At 48.3% G+C, this 18,222-nt stretch overlaps 1 protein-coding gene across 3 annotated transcripts; it reads right to left on the bottom strand.

The window, feature by feature from the left end:
• Positions 1-587: 587 nt before the first annotated feature.
• Positions 588-15,612, bottom strand: vps45 (vacuolar protein sorting 45 homolog). 3 transcript variants are annotated; one of them, XM_044172074.1, is made up of 15 exons: positions 15,352-15,611; positions 12,126-12,260; positions 11,977-12,037; positions 10,724-10,803; positions 10,299-10,367; positions 9,432-9,569; positions 9,227-9,337; positions 8,850-8,984; positions 8,458-8,571; positions 7,296-7,463; positions 5,984-6,142; positions 5,308-5,415; positions 3,061-3,182; positions 2,085-2,216; positions 588-871 (listed from the first exon to the last, which is right to left on the bottom strand). In XM_044172074.1, the coding sequence occupies exons 1-15, from the start codon at positions 15,442-15,444 to the stop codon at positions 790-792; spliced, it is 1,707 nt and encodes a 568-aa protein (XP_044028009.1). In that variant the 5' UTR covers positions 15,445-15,611; the 3' UTR covers positions 588-789. The 3 variants fall into 3 exon arrangements, with proteins under 3 accessions (XP_044028009.1, XP_044028010.1, XP_044028011.1); XM_044172075.1 differs by lacking the exons at positions 9,227-9,337; positions 9,432-9,569 and having other exon boundaries at positions 3,061-3,183; positions 5,309-5,415; XM_044172076.1 differs by lacking the exons at positions 588-871; positions 2,085-2,216; positions 3,061-3,182 and adding an exon at positions 4,995-5,053 and having other exon boundaries at positions 5,309-5,415; positions 15,352-15,612.
• Positions 15,613-18,222: the final 2,610 nt, after the last annotated feature.

The raw sequence follows: 18,222 nt of genomic DNA, 5'->3' as shown, positions 1-18,222 counted from the left end.
GTGCATGTAACACCTCTGACTCGGGTTGCTGGAGTAGTAGCATCTCGCCCATCTCCGTCTTGTTCCAGTTGTCGTCTCGATGCCCTGGTTCCCCAACACCCGACGCAGGCCGGGCGGCGTCTGAGCCGGCATCTCATGTATTTCATTGTCAGTCATCATCATCATCATGAGGTAGGCAGTAGCGTCCTAAGGACCCACACTGGATGATGGTCATTGCTCAATGCGTCCCGAGGGGGATTCGAACCCTGGTCCCCGTGTGAAAGTCCTGTGACTTACCAGTGGACCAGAACAGCATTTCTTTATAATATTTACATAAAAACTATAATAAATCCTCCTCTTTAACAAATCTAAAGTCTTTAAAACTAGAGGGACAGTTTTGTTTTTGTCTCTTATCCAATGATACGTTTAGCGTATCAAGTCAATCCGACTGTCGAAGCTGCGGCCTGAAGAAAGAAAACCCTCGGATTTCTTCTTTCTGCCTGATACGAAACATTTTCTAACAACGAGCCAATCAGAGTGACAGCAGACAGAAACCAGCCGTGAGACGGGATAAGACAGGAACGTTTGATGAATGACGCCACACATCGTCATCGTCATTCTTCTCTTTTATTGGTGTTTTTTTTTTTTTTTTTACTTACAACATTCATACAACACTTTAAAGGGACGTTCCACCTGATCAACAGACCGACGCACAGCAGAGTTTAAAGACGATTATCTAACGTGGGACACAAAATGGCCGCAGAGACACAGGAGGGAATGTCGTTTTGTTGTCTCGACGAGCTCTTCAGTTCAGCGCCTGTTGCCATGGCGACCACTTCCCTGCGCTCTGTCGCCGCTGTGACTCGTTGCCGACATCACTTCCTCCAGGAAACTGAGAGAGAAGCAAAGACACCTGGACGTCACTCAGGTAAAAATACTCTTCACTCCACCACCTTTATCTGACGGCTTCAGTTACTTTACACACAGAACACATGAGGAGTTTAAATTAAACTGCAACAGTTTAAACGAGTTCAGCTGAGACGATTAGTCCATTAATCAGTTAATTATTTAATTAGATGGATCTGTTACTGCAGCAGAGTGTGTCAGTGTGTGTGTCAGTGTGTGTGTCAGTGTGTGTGTCAGTGTGTGTGTCAGTGTGTGTGTCAGTGCTTTTACTGCAGTAACGGACCTGAGTGCTTCGTCCTTTCAGCTGTGTTCAGACAGAAAGTGAAATTTTCGCCTGACGTCATTCGCATGAATTTGACTGCTGGACAAACAGCCAACGTACAAACTGTAGAGACGTTAGCCGTAAGCTAACTAGCGACAGACGGTGTGTCTCCTTCTTCTTCTTCTCTGAAAGTTTATGACGCAGATTCGTGAAGACGCCGGAACGTCTTACTCAGGTTAAAGCATTTTCAGCGCGTCTTCACGTCGACTCTGTATGAAATCCTGCCGTCTGATCACGCAGCCGTTCCTTATTAACTGTTGCCATGGAAACGCAAAGACGAGAGACTGATGATGGAGGAAGTTTCTTTGATCTGTAGTCAAGTTTCATCCAACGTCCAGAAACTCCTGAAGAGAAAACGTGACTCGCTGCTCGTCTCCGCCCGCTGCTGCTCATTGGCCGACGGAGGCGAACGGCTGGCGGAGCTGATCCTCCAGCCGCTGCCGTTAAAGCGCCGCAGAAGAAGAGGACGCGGCGAGACGACGCCATTAAACTGGTCTGAAATCAAAACCATAACGGAGCGTTCGTTCTTTTAGCAGGCTTCTGTCTTTCGCGTCATCACGTTGTAACGCTTGTACCGCGAGTCGATGGCGATGGCGTCATGCGACGCAGAGCGCGGTGACAGCGCGTGGTGGCGCCAGAGGAGCGGGTCGGTGGCTCGTGTCAGACAGAAACGGGCGAGAGAAAGATACTCAGCCGAGGAGGGTTAGTTCAGGGCTTTCCGACTCAGTTTCAGTAACGTTACCGGTCACTACAGATTTTAGGGAAATGAAGCGTTTTAAGATAATCTAGGAAGTGACATCACAAAAAGCAAAAATAGTGTGCGTGTGTGTGTGTGTGTGTGTGTGCGCGTGTGCGTGTGCGTGTGTGTGTGTGTCACCTCTTGGTGTTGTGGATGCTGCTTCCTCCCAGGACGATGCGGACTCCAGGTGTGTTGCGGTTCAGGTTGTAAACAGTCAGAGCTTCTTCATACGTGGCTCCACCAATCAGAAACACGATGATGTCCTGAGGCCTGTAACACACACACACACACACACACACACACACACACACACACACACACACACACATCCTTCCAGTTTCTCTTCCTCTCGTCTCTCTACATTCACGACATCCTGAAGTTTCAGCAGGATTTTACACTGATGAGCTCAATGTGTGTTTTATAATAACAAAAGTGTGTGTGTGTGTGTGTGTGTGTGTGTGTGTGTGTCAGTTTGTGAGTAAATGATGTTTACAAATGCAGTTTCTTCCCCACAAACAAATAAAACCTGAATGTAATGACACATGTTGCAGCGAGAGACGGACGAGTTTGAACTTTTCTCTGCTGCTGAAAATAACAATTATTACTACAAACTGCAATGAACAACAACAACAGAAGAAGAAGAAGAAGAAGAAGCGTTCTTCTTCTACTACTTCAGCTTCAAAACTGGCTGGACTCTCTCGAAGGCACCACCTGGTGGTGAAGCTGTGCAGCACATTCACAAACATCAACACAGCAGAAAAAGTGAACCAGGACGGCCGGAACATAAACATTACCTGCACAGGTAAGGGTCGACCTGTTAGCTGCCTTAACTTGAACAACCTTCTAAATAAGAAATAAATACAACCCCGCCAGAATAAACGTATTGCACATTTATATGTGTGTGTGTGAGCTTCCTGTGCAGATAAATGTGTTCGCAGGTCAGCTGACGTCTGCTTCAGGTTGCGTGTGTGTGTGTGTGGGGTTTTTAAACTCTTTCCAATCCACAATGCGTGTTGCATTTAGGTGCTGGTGGAAAAGTTGGATATCAGGCTTTTCAGTGCATTAATGCGGACAGAGAGAAGTGTGTGTGTGTGTGTGTGTGTGTGTGTGTTACCTGTCTCTGAGGCTGCTGGCTCCCAGGTAAGGGAACTGACTGTCCTTCAGTCGACCTTTAATCAGCTGATCCAGAGTGTCGTGAAGGAGAGGCTGATGCTGAGTGTACACGTTCTCTACACCCTGCACACGCACACACGTACACACACGCACACACACACGCACACACACGCACACACATTACCACACGCACACACGCGCGCACACACAGACCTGCTGTAAGTCGATGGATCGTCATCACGTTCATCGTTTTCACAAAAAAACTACAAACAACTTTATAAAGAACTAGTGAAGAACTTCCTGAAGTGAATGTGTGAGGCTGCTGACGTCACTGCTGGCTACCAGCAGGTGAATCACAGGTGTGTTCGCTGTCTGTTGGTGTGTTCGGTGTCTGCGGCTGCGTTCGGTGTCTGCAGGTGTGTTCGGTGTCTGCAGGTGTGTTCGGTGTCTGCAGGTGCGTTCGGTGTCTGCGGCTGCGTTCGGTGTCTGCGGCTGCGTTCGGTGTCTGCGGCTGCGTTCGGTGTCTGCGGGTGTGTTCGGTGTCTGCGGGTGCGTTCGGTGTCTGCGGCTGCGTTCGGTGTCTGCAGGTGTGTTTGGTGTCTGCGGCTACGCTCGTGTCTGCTGGTGCGTTCGGTGTCTCGCGGTGCGTTCGGTGTCCGCGGCTGCGCTCGGTGTCTGCGGGTGCGTTCGGTGTCTGCGGCTGCGTTCGGTGTCTGCGGGTGCGTTCGGTGTCTGTTGGTGCGTTCGGTGTCTGCTGGTGCGTTCGGTGTCTGCTGGTGCGTTCGGTGTCTGCGGCTGCGTTCGGTGTCTGCGGCTGCGTTCGGTGTCTGCAGGTGTGTTCGGTGTCTGCAGGTGTGTTCGGTGTCTGCAGGTGCGTTCGTGTCTGCGGCTGCGTTCGTGTCTGCGGCTGCGTTCGTGTCTGCGGCTGCGCTTGTGTCTGCGGCTGCGTTCGGTGTCTGCGGCTGCGTTCGTGTCTGCAGGTGTGTTTGGTGTCTGCGGCTACGCTCGTGTCTGCTGGTGCGTTCGGTGTCTGCGGGTGCGTTCGTGTCTGCGGCTGCGCGCTCGGTGTCTGCGGGTGCGTTCGTGTCTGCGGCTTACGCTCGTGTCTGCTGGTGCGTTCGTGTGTCGCGGGTGCGTTCGGTGTCTGCGGCTGCGTTCGTGTCTCGCGGTGCGTTCGTGTCTGCGGCTGCGCTCGTGTCTGCGGCTGCGTTCGGTGTCTGCGGTGCGTTCGGTGTCTGTTGGTGCGTTCGGTGTCTGCTGGTGCGCTCGGTGTCTGCTGGTGCGTTCGGTGTCTGCGGCTGCGTTCGTGCCTCGCGGCTGCGTTCGGTGTCTGTTGGTGTGTTCGGTGTCTGCGGCTGCGTTCGGTGTCTGTTGGTGCGTTCGGTGTCTGCGGCTGCGCTTTACGTGTCTGCGGCTGCGTTCGGTGTCTGCGGCTGTGTTCGGTGTCTGCGGCTACGTTCGGTGTCTGCGGCTGCGTTCGCTGTCTGTTGGTGTGTTTGGTGTCTGCGGCTGCGTTTGCTGTCTGCGGCTGCGTTCGGTGTCTGCGGCTGCGTTCGCTGTCTGTTGGTGTGTTTGGTGTCTGCGGCTGCGTTCGGTGTCTGTTGGTGTGTTCGGTGTCTGCGGCTGCGTTCGGTGTCTGTTGGTGTGTTTGGTGTCTGCGGGTGTGTTCGGTGTCTGTTGGTGTGTTTGGTGTCTGCGGCCGCGCTTGCTGTCTGCGGCTGCGTTCGTGTCTGCGGCTCGCGTTCGCTGTCTGTTGGTGTGTTTGGTGTCTGCGGCTGCGTTCGTGTCTGTTGGTGTGTTCGTGTCTGCGGCTGCGCTCGTGTGTCTGTTGGTGTGTTTGGTGTCTGCGGGTGTGTTCGGTGTCTGCGGCTGCGTTCGCTGTCGGCAGGTGCATTTGGTGTCTGCGGCTGCGTTTGCTGTCTGCGGCTGCGTTTGCTGTCTGCGGCTGCGTTCGCTGTCTGCAGGTGTGTTAAACAACTGGATGGACTTTCAACTGTACAAGAAGAGATATAAATACTAAAAAGGTGTTTTTAATCACAACTAAACTGTTAAAGTTAAAATATGGTGTGAAGAACCATCAGCAGTATTTACATTTAAATTCTGAAGTAAAATTTATGTAAATGTGTTCAATATAAAAATATTAATAAAAAAACAACTTTTTGTGAGTGAAAGTCAGGAACTGTTTGCAGTGGTTGCTACGGTGACTACGGTCAATATGTATGTGTGTGTGTGTGTGTGTGTGTGCGTACGAGAGGCCTTTGAAGAACTGTTTGGTGATGGCGACGGCGTCTGTCGGCGTGATGAGGTCACTTCCTCTGACTCTCTTCCCTCCGTACTCCACCACTGACTTCACCATCTGAGGGAGGACACACACACACACACACACACACACACACACACACACACACACGAACTTTAAATTTAATTAAATCAACAACGTACCCGCTTCAACGTCTAATTTTAATTCCAACGTTCTCTGAATCCGACTGTTTGAACAGACGTTCTTGTGATTTTTCTAAACTCACATTAGCTTCAACCTAAACCTGAGTCTAACTTAACCCTGAGACCAGGTCTGAGCCTTCAAACAGGACCAGAATAAATGTCCTCACTCTGACCGGTCCTCATAAAGACAGATACACCCAATTATAACTAACTATAGATTATATTATTCAAACGTATACTAATACATGACCATCTCCTCTGGCTCTGATTGGTCAGTGAAGGTGTCTGATATGTTCAGTTTCTAACAGGTGAAGCAGCTCCACCTGCTGGCAGACTGAAGTCACAGCAGACACACCTGCTGGGACCATCTGTCCTGATGCGTCCCTGTCTTTAGTTTAATTAAAAATGAAGACGAACGAAGTGGCCGCATCAACAGCTTTCAGTGTCCAATCAGGGTTGAGCGTTTGCGATGACATCATTACCCTGCGGTGTCGTTCGGACACTCCTCTCCTGCTCAGCTCGTCCATCAGAGCCGGGAGGATGCTGCTGCTGTGGCGTTCGTATCTCAGAGCGTAGAGCATCACGAGACGGACGGCGTCCAACTCGGACAGACGAGGATTCTGCAGCAGCCGACGAACGCTCTGAAACAGGAAACAGCAACACGGGGCGTTAGAGTGGGTGTTACCTGTAGTTACTGCTCTCTGCCTGCAGGGGCAGAGCAGCGTTACAGTGGGTGTTACCTGTAGTTACTGCTCTCTGCCTGCAGGGGCAGAGCAGCGTTACAGTGGGTGTTACCTGCAGTTACTGCTCTCTGCCTGCAGGGGCAGAGCAGCGTTACAGTGGGGTGTTACCTGCAGTTACTGCTCTCTGCCTGCAGGGGCAGAGCAGCGTTACAGTGGGTGTTACCTGCAGTTACTGCTCTCTGCCTGCAGGGGCAGAGCAGCGCTACAGTGGGTGTTACCTGCAGTTACTGCTCTCTGCCTGCAGGGGCAGAGCAGCGTTACAGTGGGTGTTACCTGCAGTTACTGCTCTCTGCCTGCAGGGGCAGAGCAGCGCTACAGTGGGTGTTACCTGCAGTTACTGCTCTCTGCCTGCAGGGGCAGAGCAGCGTTACAGTGGGTGTTACCTGCAGTTACTGCTCTCTGCCTGCAGGGGGCAGAGCAGCGTTACAGTGGGTGTTACCTGCAGTTACTGCTCTCTGCCTGCAGGGGGCAGAGCAGCGTTACAGTGGGTGTTACCTGCAGTTACTGCTCTCTGCCTGCAGGGGCAGAGCAGCGTTACAGTGGGTGTTACCTGTAGTTACTGCTCTCTGCCTGCAGGGGCAGAGCAGCGTTACAGTGGGTGTTACCTGCAGTTACTGCTCTCTGCCTGCAGGGGGCAGAGCAGCGTTACAGTGGGTGTTACCTGCAGTTACTGCTCTCTGCCTGCAGGGGGCAGAGCAGCGTTACAGTGGGTGTTACCTGCAGTTACTGCTCTCTGCCTGCAGGGGGCAGAGCAGCGTTACAGTGGGTGTTACCTGCAGTTACTGCTCTCTGCCTGCAGGGGGCAGAGCAGCGTTACAGTGGGTGTTACCTGTAGTTACTGCTCTCTGCCTGCAGGGGGCAGCAGCGTTACAGTGGGTGTTACCTGTAGTTACTGCTCTCTGCCTGCAGGGGGCAGAGCAGCGTTACAGTGGGTGTTACCTGTAGTTACTGCTCTCTGCCTGCAGGGGGCAGAGCAGCGTTACAGTGGGTGTTACCTGTAGTTACTGCTCTCTGCCTGCAGGGGGCAGAGCAGCGTTACAGTGGGTGTTACCTGCTGAGCGTTGGAGTGGTCGTTCTGACAGGCCAGCTCCTGCTCCACCTCTGACACCTCCATCAGCAGACGCTCCGACACCAACCGAGACAGCTCCCCCACCACCGTCACATGTTTGGACACGGTGCCCGACATCTTCTTAAACTGAGGGTAGTTATCTACGAACGCCTGCAGACAGACAGGCAGAGAGACAGACAGTCAGTCAGACAGACAGTCAGACAGACAGTCAGAGAGACAGACAGACAGACAGTCAGTCAGACAGACAGACAGACAGTCAGAGAGACAGTCAGACAGACAGACAGACAGACAGTCAGAGAGACAGTCAGACAGACAGACAGTCAGTCAGACAGACAGTCAGACAGACAGAGAGAGAGACAGTCAGAGAGACAGTCAGACAGACAGTCAGTCAGACAGACAGACAGTCAGTCAGAGAGACAGTCAGACAGACAGTCAGTCAGTCAGACAGTCAGTCAGACAGACAGACAGTCAGTCAGTCAGACAGTCAGTCAGACAGACAGACAGACAGTCAGAGAGAGAGACAGTCAGAGAGACAGTCAGACAGACAGTCAGTCAGACAGACAGACAGTCAGTCAGAGAGACAGTCAGACAGACAGTCAGTCAGTCAGACAGTCAGTCAGTCAGACAGACAGTCAGTCAGTCAGACAGTCAGTCAGACAGACAGACAGACAGTCAGAGAGACAGTCAGACAGACAGTCAGACAGACAGAGAGACAGTCAGACAGTCAGTCAGACAGACAGTCAGTCAGACAGACAGACAGTCAGAGAGACAGTCAGACAGACAGTCAGTCAGTCAGACAGTCAGTCAGACAGACAGTCAGACAGACAGAGAGACAGACAGACAGACAGACAGTCAGTCAGACAGTCAGTCAGACAGACAGACAGACAGTCAGAGAGACAGTCAGACAGACAGTCAGACAGACAGAGAGACAGTCAGACAGTCAGTCAGACAGACAGTCAGTCAGACAGACAGACAGACAGTCAGAGAGACAGTCAGACAGACAGTCAGTCAGTCAGACAGTCAGTCAGACAGACAGTCAGACAGACAGAGAGACAGACAGACAGACAGACAGTCAGTCAGACAGTCAGTCAGACAGACAGTCAGTCAGACAGACAGACAGAGAGACGGGAGAAAGGTGTCTCACCTTCATGTCAGTGATGGACTCCAGCTTCTGTTGTCCTTTCGGTCTTTTCTTCTGGAAATCTTCCATCAGGTTTTTAATGTTGGTGCCGATTTCCCCGAAGTTCAGGTACAGGTTCTAACACACACACACACACACACACACACACACACATTACCACACACACACACACACACACACACACACACACACACACACACACACACACACACACACACACACACACACACACACGCAGTAATAAAACCAACTGTTTTGTGTTTTTTGCCTGAAATGTGACAGAACGTTCGCCTTCACACGTAAAAAAACGAGAATGTTTCCGCTGTTACTCCAAACGGCGCCTGTCAGAATGAATGAATGCATCTTTGATTTCTGCGGCGCGGCTGCCGACTCACGTTAGCGTAGAACTCGTCGTTCTCCGCAGACAGAACCACCTCCCTCAGGTCTTTGCTGATCCCCGGCACCCTGGACAGGTCGATCCGGTTGTTGTTGAGACCCAGCAGCTCGTGGACCATCGCCTGGTACGTCCACTGCAGGAACAGAGAGGCGTTTCACACAGAGCATCCAGGTGAGGCTGCGTCACTGACGCCGATGTCACTTTATGGTCATATTCAAACAAACTGAGGAAACAAACACGTCAGGAGTTCTGTTCTTAAAGAAGACTTGTTAAACATGTACAGCTACGCTAACTTCAGTCGTTATTTCCACTGAATAAACGTGCGACTGGTTGAGCCCTGGTGATGTCGCGGTGCGGAGCGCCGTGATTGGCCACCTGGTTGAGCAGAGGCGTGATGGCGTCGTCGCTGCGGTCGAGGATCAGCAGCAGAGGAGGAACTTCGGTCTTCCTGAAGTCAAACAGCTCGTACTCCTTCGTGATGATTTGCTGACGGACGGAGAAAGAGGTTAACATGTCGGCGGGGTTCACATTAATGTGGTGAGGGCGTGCGCGTGTGATGGGAGTGTGTTGCCGTGGAAACCTTGACGCTCTCGGCGAGCCGTTTGGACATGTCGGAGGACAGCTGGTAGCGGATCATTGGACATTTCTTCAGAGCGAGCAGGACGGAGGTCAAACCCTGAGTACACCGGGACAACATGGAGGACTCCCAGCTGCGACCCTGTCACACACACACACACACACGCACACACACACACACACACACACACACACACACACACACACACACACAGATTATAAATGTTAGTAAACAACATGGAGGGTGGGGCTGCTCTCCACAGGATGACTCCATGTTTGCTCTAGCGCCACCATCAGGACAAACTGTACGCGTTTAGCTGCACGACCAGCCTGATAACTCCGCAGGTCGTCGCTGCAATGACCTCCGCGGCCTGCAGGCGGCGCCGATTAACGACGCCTATAACTCGTGTTCGCGCGGACACCTGGCAGACAGACCTGAACGGGGACCGCGTCCTCTCCTGGACCGCCGCTCCTGCACGTTCAACGCAGCCGATGCGGGACGTGCGGGGCGGCGGCTCGGAGAGCGCGAGGGGCCTGAAGACCGCCGGACTCAAACTCGCTGTGTATTAAGCACAAAGTACTTCTACTGTTCTGCAGTAGCTGCCATACTACGAGCATGACTCAGCACTTACTGTGGCAGAAAGAGACTGCAGCGTAAAATGCCGAATCACCGATCAGGTCTGAGGATCAGAAGACTTTGGGGTTGTTTCTAGAGGTCTGCTGGTGGAAACCGGTTCTGACTGGATTCAGGTGTTTAGAGAGGAACACGTGATCCGTAAACAGGCGAGCGGACTGTGCGTGACGCCTGAACGGTAACGTCGGGCGTTAAACAGGCAGAGCTCTTCGTTAGAAGCAGTTTGTGGTTTCTCACCCGGGCAACTCCCTGCAGGTTGAGGGAGAACACGTGAGGGTTCACAGCGATGAAATCTCCATAAAACTCCTGCGCACACACACACACACACACACACACACACACACACACACACACACAGAGGTTAAACTCGTGTTAAACTTACTCTTAAATTAATGTTATTTTCTTAATGAATACATGAACAGTTTGATCGAAACAGATTCATTTTCCAGAAACTGAGAAAAGCAGAAACCCTTCACACCTGGATGTTTGGTATCTAAACGGGACTCATAAGTACTGAAATTCAATTCGTCTTGAGCCGACTGACTGAACAGTGAACTGACTAACAGACAACGGGACAGAAAGGTTTCCCTCCGTCAGTGAGCTTCCACAGACCTGTATGCGGTTCTGGACTGTGTTTCAGACAGGTAACACCTGAGACTCACCTGGACTTCAGCCACCACTTCCTGTTCATCAGCCTCAGCCAGAGCTTTGATCTCACTCTTACTGATCACATTACTGAAGTCTGAAACACACACACACACACACACACACACTGCAGTCAGATGACGATTTAACACAAAACATAATATTCAAACAGCTCATGGATGATTTTATCAGCAGGATGGTGTGATGAGTCATTTCTAGAAACAGTTGGGTTTTATAAATGTGTTTTTTAAAGCTTTGAGCAGCAAAAACCAAACTCCATTCAGCTCCAGGGTCAGTTTCACACACACACACACACACACCCTCCTTGTAAACAGGAAGTACAGTGTTGCCATGGAGTCATGACTTGAGCTACAACTCGAGCCCTGTTTTTCAGCCCGTCTGTGTCCACATGCGGTCAGACTGTCCCGTCAGAGCAGCCGAACCAGCAGTCAGCAGCTCCTGTCTGCAGTGGACCCGTGGACGGACAGACAGCTGTCTCTGGATCACTGTGAGACTGAAGGAAACTTAGAAACAGCAGGATTCTCAGGCAGGTTCTGCAGGTTTCTCCTCTGGCGTCTGAGCGGATCCGTGGACGTTTATCAGTGAGGGACATCAGATATAATGATATACGTGAAAGTCACACTGAATCTAAGAATGTGTGTTTCATGTCTGTGAGTTCAGATGTGACTGAGTTATGACTCCGAGAGGACGGAGTGAGATTTTGACACAAATCGCAGGTCAAATCAGCAGCCAAACTACAATAACTGACTTCCTGTTGTAACACCTGCATGCACCTGCCCCCGAAATGTCCCGCTCTGGTTTACATGATCTAGCATCAGTTTTGACACTTGTCCTGTGTGAGTGTTAAAGGTCCAGTGTGGAGGATTTAGTGGCCTCTAGTGGTGAAATTGCAGTTTGCAACCATTTGAATTAATTTGAACACCGCTCGCCTCGCCCTCCCCTTCCAAGCGTGGAGGAGAAACTACGGTGACGTGAAACTCGCGAAAAACACAAAAGGCCCTCTCTAGAGCCGGTGTTTGGTTTGTCCGTTCTGGGCTACTGTAGAAACATGGCGGAACAACATGGCGGCCTCCGTGGAAGGGGACCCGCTCCCTCTGTAGATATAAACGACTTATTCTAAGGTAACGAAAACACAACAACTCTTATTTTCAGGTGATTATACACTAATTAAAATATAAAGAATATTATATTCCCTTTCTGCCAACAGCTGCTCCTAAATGTTGCACGCTGGAGCTTTAAAGTCTCTTACAGATGAAGTAGACGCTGTACTTTGGTCTCCTCAGCTCCTGGATCAGATGCTCCACGTTCTCCTGCAGAAAACAAACAAACAAACACTTACCTACTATTAGAATTAACATTATTATAAATGATAAATAAGTCAGTCGGCAGGTTTCGCACCTTGGTGGGTCTGAGGAAGCAGATGGCCTTCAGGTGTTTCATGTTGTCTCTGTTCTGAGAGTCGATCCGTTCAAACAGGTAAACCTCCCTCTGCAGGATCTCTGACTGAGTGTACACCACACTCACTATACTGGTCTGCACACAACAGGACGGGACAGAGGGCTCCGTCAGTCAGTCAGTCAGAAAATCATCAATATTTGGTTTCATATTATCATTGTACTGATTGGAGTGGGAAAAAAGAATTAAACATGTATTTTTCCGGAGCTGATGATGGAAGTGTCTCCGTTGAGAGTTGCACATACCGATCGGGCGAGTAGGGACGGGAACTGAAACCCAGGTAATAAACGGGTTAAACCGGGCGGAGCTCCTCCACACATTAACACTCGCGTTAACAACTGCGCTCGTTACTGTAAGTGCAATAAAACCTCCGCGAGTAAAAAGCCAATACTTCATCAATACACCTGTTCAACAAGTAGAAACATCTGAACATGTAGACGGCGATACTTTAATCTGCTCTGTCCGCAGTCTCTCGTATGTTTTACACAAGCACAGCGAGCTAGCTCGGCTAATAGTAAAAGCGCAAACGAAGCCGTCTGCATGTAGTCGGACTGTTGCTCTTAGTTTGTCACGAATCTTAAAATTTGGCAAATGCTTGTAAACTTCCTGCTGGCCGAGACAAAGCAGCGCCTCCCCCCCCCCCCCCTCCGCCAGGTAACTTACCTGCAGTGAGTCGCAGCAGCAGCAGAGGGAGGCGGACTGACAGGAGGAAGCGCTGATACTGACGGGTGAAGAACAGACTTCGCTCCGTGTTCTGATGTCAGGAATGTGGTTTATTTTACTGACATGTTAGATTAGTTTCCACCGAGATATTATTGAGTTTTTATAGATAATTTATCTCTCACAGTTAAGGAGTCCATCTCTGGGGAGGGGGGGGGGTCGTCATCCATGTTCGATATGCAAGAATGTTTGTTGCTTTGCATCTGTGACACACTGCGTCCTTGTTCTGATTCATTAAACTTTATTTATAAAGATTAAACATGACAATTAACTTTAGTTTGTGTTGTTATTTAAAAACTGCTAATAAATAAAACTATTTGTATAAGGGCAAGTAAAAACTGACTTCAGGCAAGTAGATTTATGACCCAAAAACGTTGAACCCTGTCATATACAGCAAGTACCTATAGTCCCCGCATGAAACTGCTCACAGTAAGTCTGAGGATTATCTTCAGAAACAGGATTTCTGGAAACAGACGTTGCTGTTGAGTTTTTCAAATGGGTTTTTTTTGGCGCTTTGAGCTCCACAAGCCGAGTGCCATATAGTCCCATTATATTCAAACAATGCAGACATCTCATAATACACCACTAATACACCACCAATACACTACTAATACACCCCCAATACAGCACCAATACACCACCAATACACCCCCAATACACCACCAATACACCACCAACACACCCCAATACACCCCAATACACCACTAATACACCACCAATACAGCACCAATACACCACCAATACACCACCAATACACCACCAATACACCACTAATACACCCCCAATACACCACCAATACACCAATACCAATACACCCCCAATACACCACCATACACCCCAATACACCCTAATACACCACCAATACACCACTAATACACCACCAATACAGCACCAATACACCACCAATACACCACCAATACACCACCAATACACCCCCAATACACCACCAATACACTACTAATACACCCCCAATACAGCACCAATACACCACCAATACACCCCCAATACACCACCAACACACCCCAATACACCCCCAATACACCCCCAATACACCCCAATACACCCCCAATAATACACCCCAATACAGCACCAATACAGCACCAATACACCACCAATACACCACCACCAATACACCCCCAATACACCCCCAATACACCACCAATACACCACTAATACACCACTAATACACCACCAATACACCACTAATACACCCCAATACACCACTAATACACCCCCAATACACCACTAATACACCCCCAATACACCACTAATACACCACTAATACACCACTAATACACCACCAATACACCACCAATACACCCCAATACACCACCAATACACCCCCAATACACCACCAATACACCACCATTAATACACCACACTAATACACCACTAATACACCACTAATACACCACTAATACACCACCAATACACCACTAATACACCACCAATACACCACCAATACACCACCAATACACCACTAATACACCAATACACACCACTACACACCACCAATACACCACTAATACACCACCAATACACCACCAATACACCACTAATACACCACCAATACACCACTAATACACCACCAATACACCACTAATACACCACCAATACACCACCAATACACCACCAATACACCACCATTACACCACCAATACACCACTAATACACCACCAATACCCCACTAATACACCCCCAATACACCACTAATACACCACCAATACACCCCCAATACACCACTAATACACCACTAATACACCCCCAATACACCACCAATACACCACCAATACACCCCCAATACACCACCATTACACCACTAATACACCACCAATACACCACTAATACACCCCCAATACACCACTAATACACCACTAATACACACCACCACTAATACACCACCACAATACACCAATACACCACTAATACACCACTAATACACCCCCAATACACCACCAATACACCACCAATACACCACCAATACACCACCAATACACCACCAATACACCACCAATACACCACCAATACACCACCAATACACCCCCAATACACCACCAATACACCCCCAATACACCACTAATACACCACCAATACACCACCAATACACCACTAATAATACACCACTAATACACCACTAATACACCACTAATACACCACCAATACACCACCAATACAGCACCAATACACCACCAATACACCACCAATACACCACTAATACACCCCCAATACACCACTAATACACCACCAATACACCACCAATACACCACCAATACACCACTAATACACCCCCAATACACCTTTGAATTGAACTGAACCAACAGACGGACAGCAACAGACAGACGGACAGCAACAGACAGACGGACACCAACAGACAGACAGACAGCAACAGACGGACGGACACCAACAGACGGACAGTATAAGCAGCACGCAGTCACCGTCAGTCTCTCACCGTCTCTCGGTCCATGAGCAGCACCTTCATCCCGGGCCCGCTGTTCTCGATCATCTTGGAGATGTACTGCTTCACCGCCAGCGTCACGTTCATGATGGCGACGCAGAGAGGAAACAGCGACAGCAGCAAGCAGCAGCAGCGGCAGCTCTGAGGCTCGGTTACGGTCTGCGGGAAGGTTTCTGACGGTTTGGGAGAAATATCAGCCGAGCTGCTGCGACAACAACACTGCTGCAAGCTTCCTTCCGGGTCGGCGACGTCATTACGTCGCACGCACAGCGCCTGTGTCAATACGTAGATAGCGTAGGTTGTTTGTTTTTGGAAGTTAGTTTTATCAGCGAAATGTACACGAGTATAAAAAGTAAAAGTACTGTTTATGCAGTAGAATTGTTCCTGAAAGTATTATTAATATTAATAACATTAATAATAATAATATTGTTATTAATATTAGTGATGCATTAACACATAAACAGCTTTCTTTGTGTTACAGCTGGTTGAGCTGGAGCTGATTTTAAACGGTATATACTGTTGGCTAGTTCAACCTACAGTGTTTATCTTATTTTATAAGCTGTACTAATTATTAAAACTGTATTCATCTGCAAAATAAATAGTAATCATAGCCGTCAAATAAAAGTACAATATTTCCCTCTGAAATGTAGTGAAACATAAGTATCAGTATCATAAAGTGCTCAAATAAAGTCCAAATACCTCAGAATGATACTAAGTATAGTAGGGGTAAATGTTATTAAAATATGTTCCACTGAATATATGTAAAACTTCTGTTTTGTAGGAGCTTGCGGACATCGTACTCTGTATGATTAGATGTGACAAATAAACTTGAGCTTGAATAATATACAGTATATTAATACAAGCCCAGATATAGTGAGTAAATATACTGCATGTAAAGAAAGATTAAATGGAACTGAGGATAAAAAAAACTATGGTAGCAATATTCAAAATGGAGCTGGGCTTTTTGTCTCCACTGTATAAATCTTTAATCTTTAACATCTGTAAATCTATTACATCATTTGAATATATATTCCAGAAGCTCTGTTTAACAGCTGTAATGTCTGAGGAGGGGATTGTGTTCATATTGGGTCTGACACTGTCGAGCTGTGTTGTGTTTGTTCTTTGGCTCTCATTATGTTATTGCTGCTGTTTATGTTTGTTATTCAAAAGAAATGAACTGGAAGACAAACTGCAGACATTTGGAGAGAGGGATGAAGAGGGACCGAGCCTCCAGACAGTGCAGTGTTGTCAAAGCAGTGTTTCTGGGTTATCATTAACAAATATTATCATATACATGCATGTATAATCAGACAGAGGCGGAACAAACACGCTGTGCTTTTTTAATTAAGGTGTGTAAATGTCTATGGGCTAAATAAGATTACCTGTCCAGGTAATGTCAGAAACATTACCAGTACTACAGCTGTAGTTCTTTTAACTGCAACGTTTGCAGCAATGCTAGCTTACCGGCTAGCTTACCGGCTAGCTTTTCTATCACACAGTATGTTTCTGATTCAGTGGAATTTTAACATGAATTTATTTATTTCTAAAAGTTGTTGCTCGTCGCAGCTAAATTGTCTTCGGATCTGACAGTAATTACATGTTAGCTGTGCGATATTAGCTAAGCTAGCGCTAGATAAAGCTTCCGAGAGTTGCGGGTTAGCTTAGCAGAACGCTAGCAAGTCTCACGCTAGGCTAGTTGTTAGCAAGTATTATTATTATATTGTAAATATAATATTATTTAACGCTAACTGCATATTATTATATTTCTAGATAAACACGACCGAGAAACTCCAGTTGATAAACATCTCGTGAACATAACAGCGCTGTGTTAATAATTATTGAAGTAATAATGCTAATTTAATCTTTCACTTTCTAGATTAGCTATGCTAGCTATTTCATGGTTAACACAAAGCTAGCCTAAGGCAGCTAGCCTCCGTGTGTAGGGTTCTACTAACTCATCATTAAACTCAACTCACAAGCTGATATTTTCACGATTAAAATTAGAATTAAGTAACGTGGATACATCGGCTAATGTTAGCATTATGGTAGCTGCATGTTGCCGTGAACTTTTAGTGACTGTAACTAGAACACAGAGCGGCTCTCTGTCTGCTAACGTTAGCCGTTAGCAGACAGAGCCCGCAGACTGATCGAGTTAGCTGCTTAAAACGCAGATGTGCTAGCGTTTGCTTTGTCTTTAATAGTGGGCAGATTGCTTCAGCTATCGTGTAAAAGTTTTAAGTACATGTATCGAAGATCAGTCGTACTCTGCTTGGCGTACAACTAGCGTGCGTGAACAGGTTCTACTTTGTGAAACGTTAGCATGCTAATGCCCGTTAGCATGCAGACGTTAGGTTCACCGTTGCTGAACATTGTTGATGGCGTTTGGATTAAGGTGGACTCGTATTGTCCGTGTGTTTTATTTTATTTTCACGAGTGAATGTCAAAAGATGAAAAGCGGCGAATTTTGGTTTAAGTTGTTTTAAAACCACACGGATGCTATTCCTCCTGGCAGATATCCCTCCGCCTTCAGGAGGAGGGGAAGCGGCGGAGGGATACTGTAGTGCCTTCCACACCAAGCAGCCCGGTGTGCTCCGTGCCAACCGCTAGCAGTGCCCGGACTATGGAGATCACTGATTCCCTCTTTATTTATGGAAAACACACAGTTTAAAAGTGGAATTTTTACGGAATAAGTATTTATTTGACATATAAAAGGTCCGGATGAGGTAAGCGGACGCCTGCTCCGCTCTTTTGAGCGGAAATCATGCAGAGTTAATGAAGTCTCTGAGTAGCTGCTAGGCTAGTTGTTAGCTTGTTAGCACTGGTAGCTTGATATAAATTTGGCCGGGGGGGAGGAGGAGGGGCGCG

The sequence above is a fragment of the Siniperca chuatsi genome, linkage group LG17, assembly GCF_020085105.1.
Source record: "Siniperca chuatsi isolate FFG_IHB_CAS linkage group LG17, ASM2008510v1, whole genome shotgun sequence".
NCBI classification, from domain to species: domain Eukaryota; kingdom Metazoa; phylum Chordata; class Actinopteri; order Centrarchiformes; family Sinipercidae; genus Siniperca; species Siniperca chuatsi.
The sequence above is the reverse complement of the archived record's forward strand: the minus strand, read 5'-3'. Positions and strand labels throughout refer to the sequence as shown.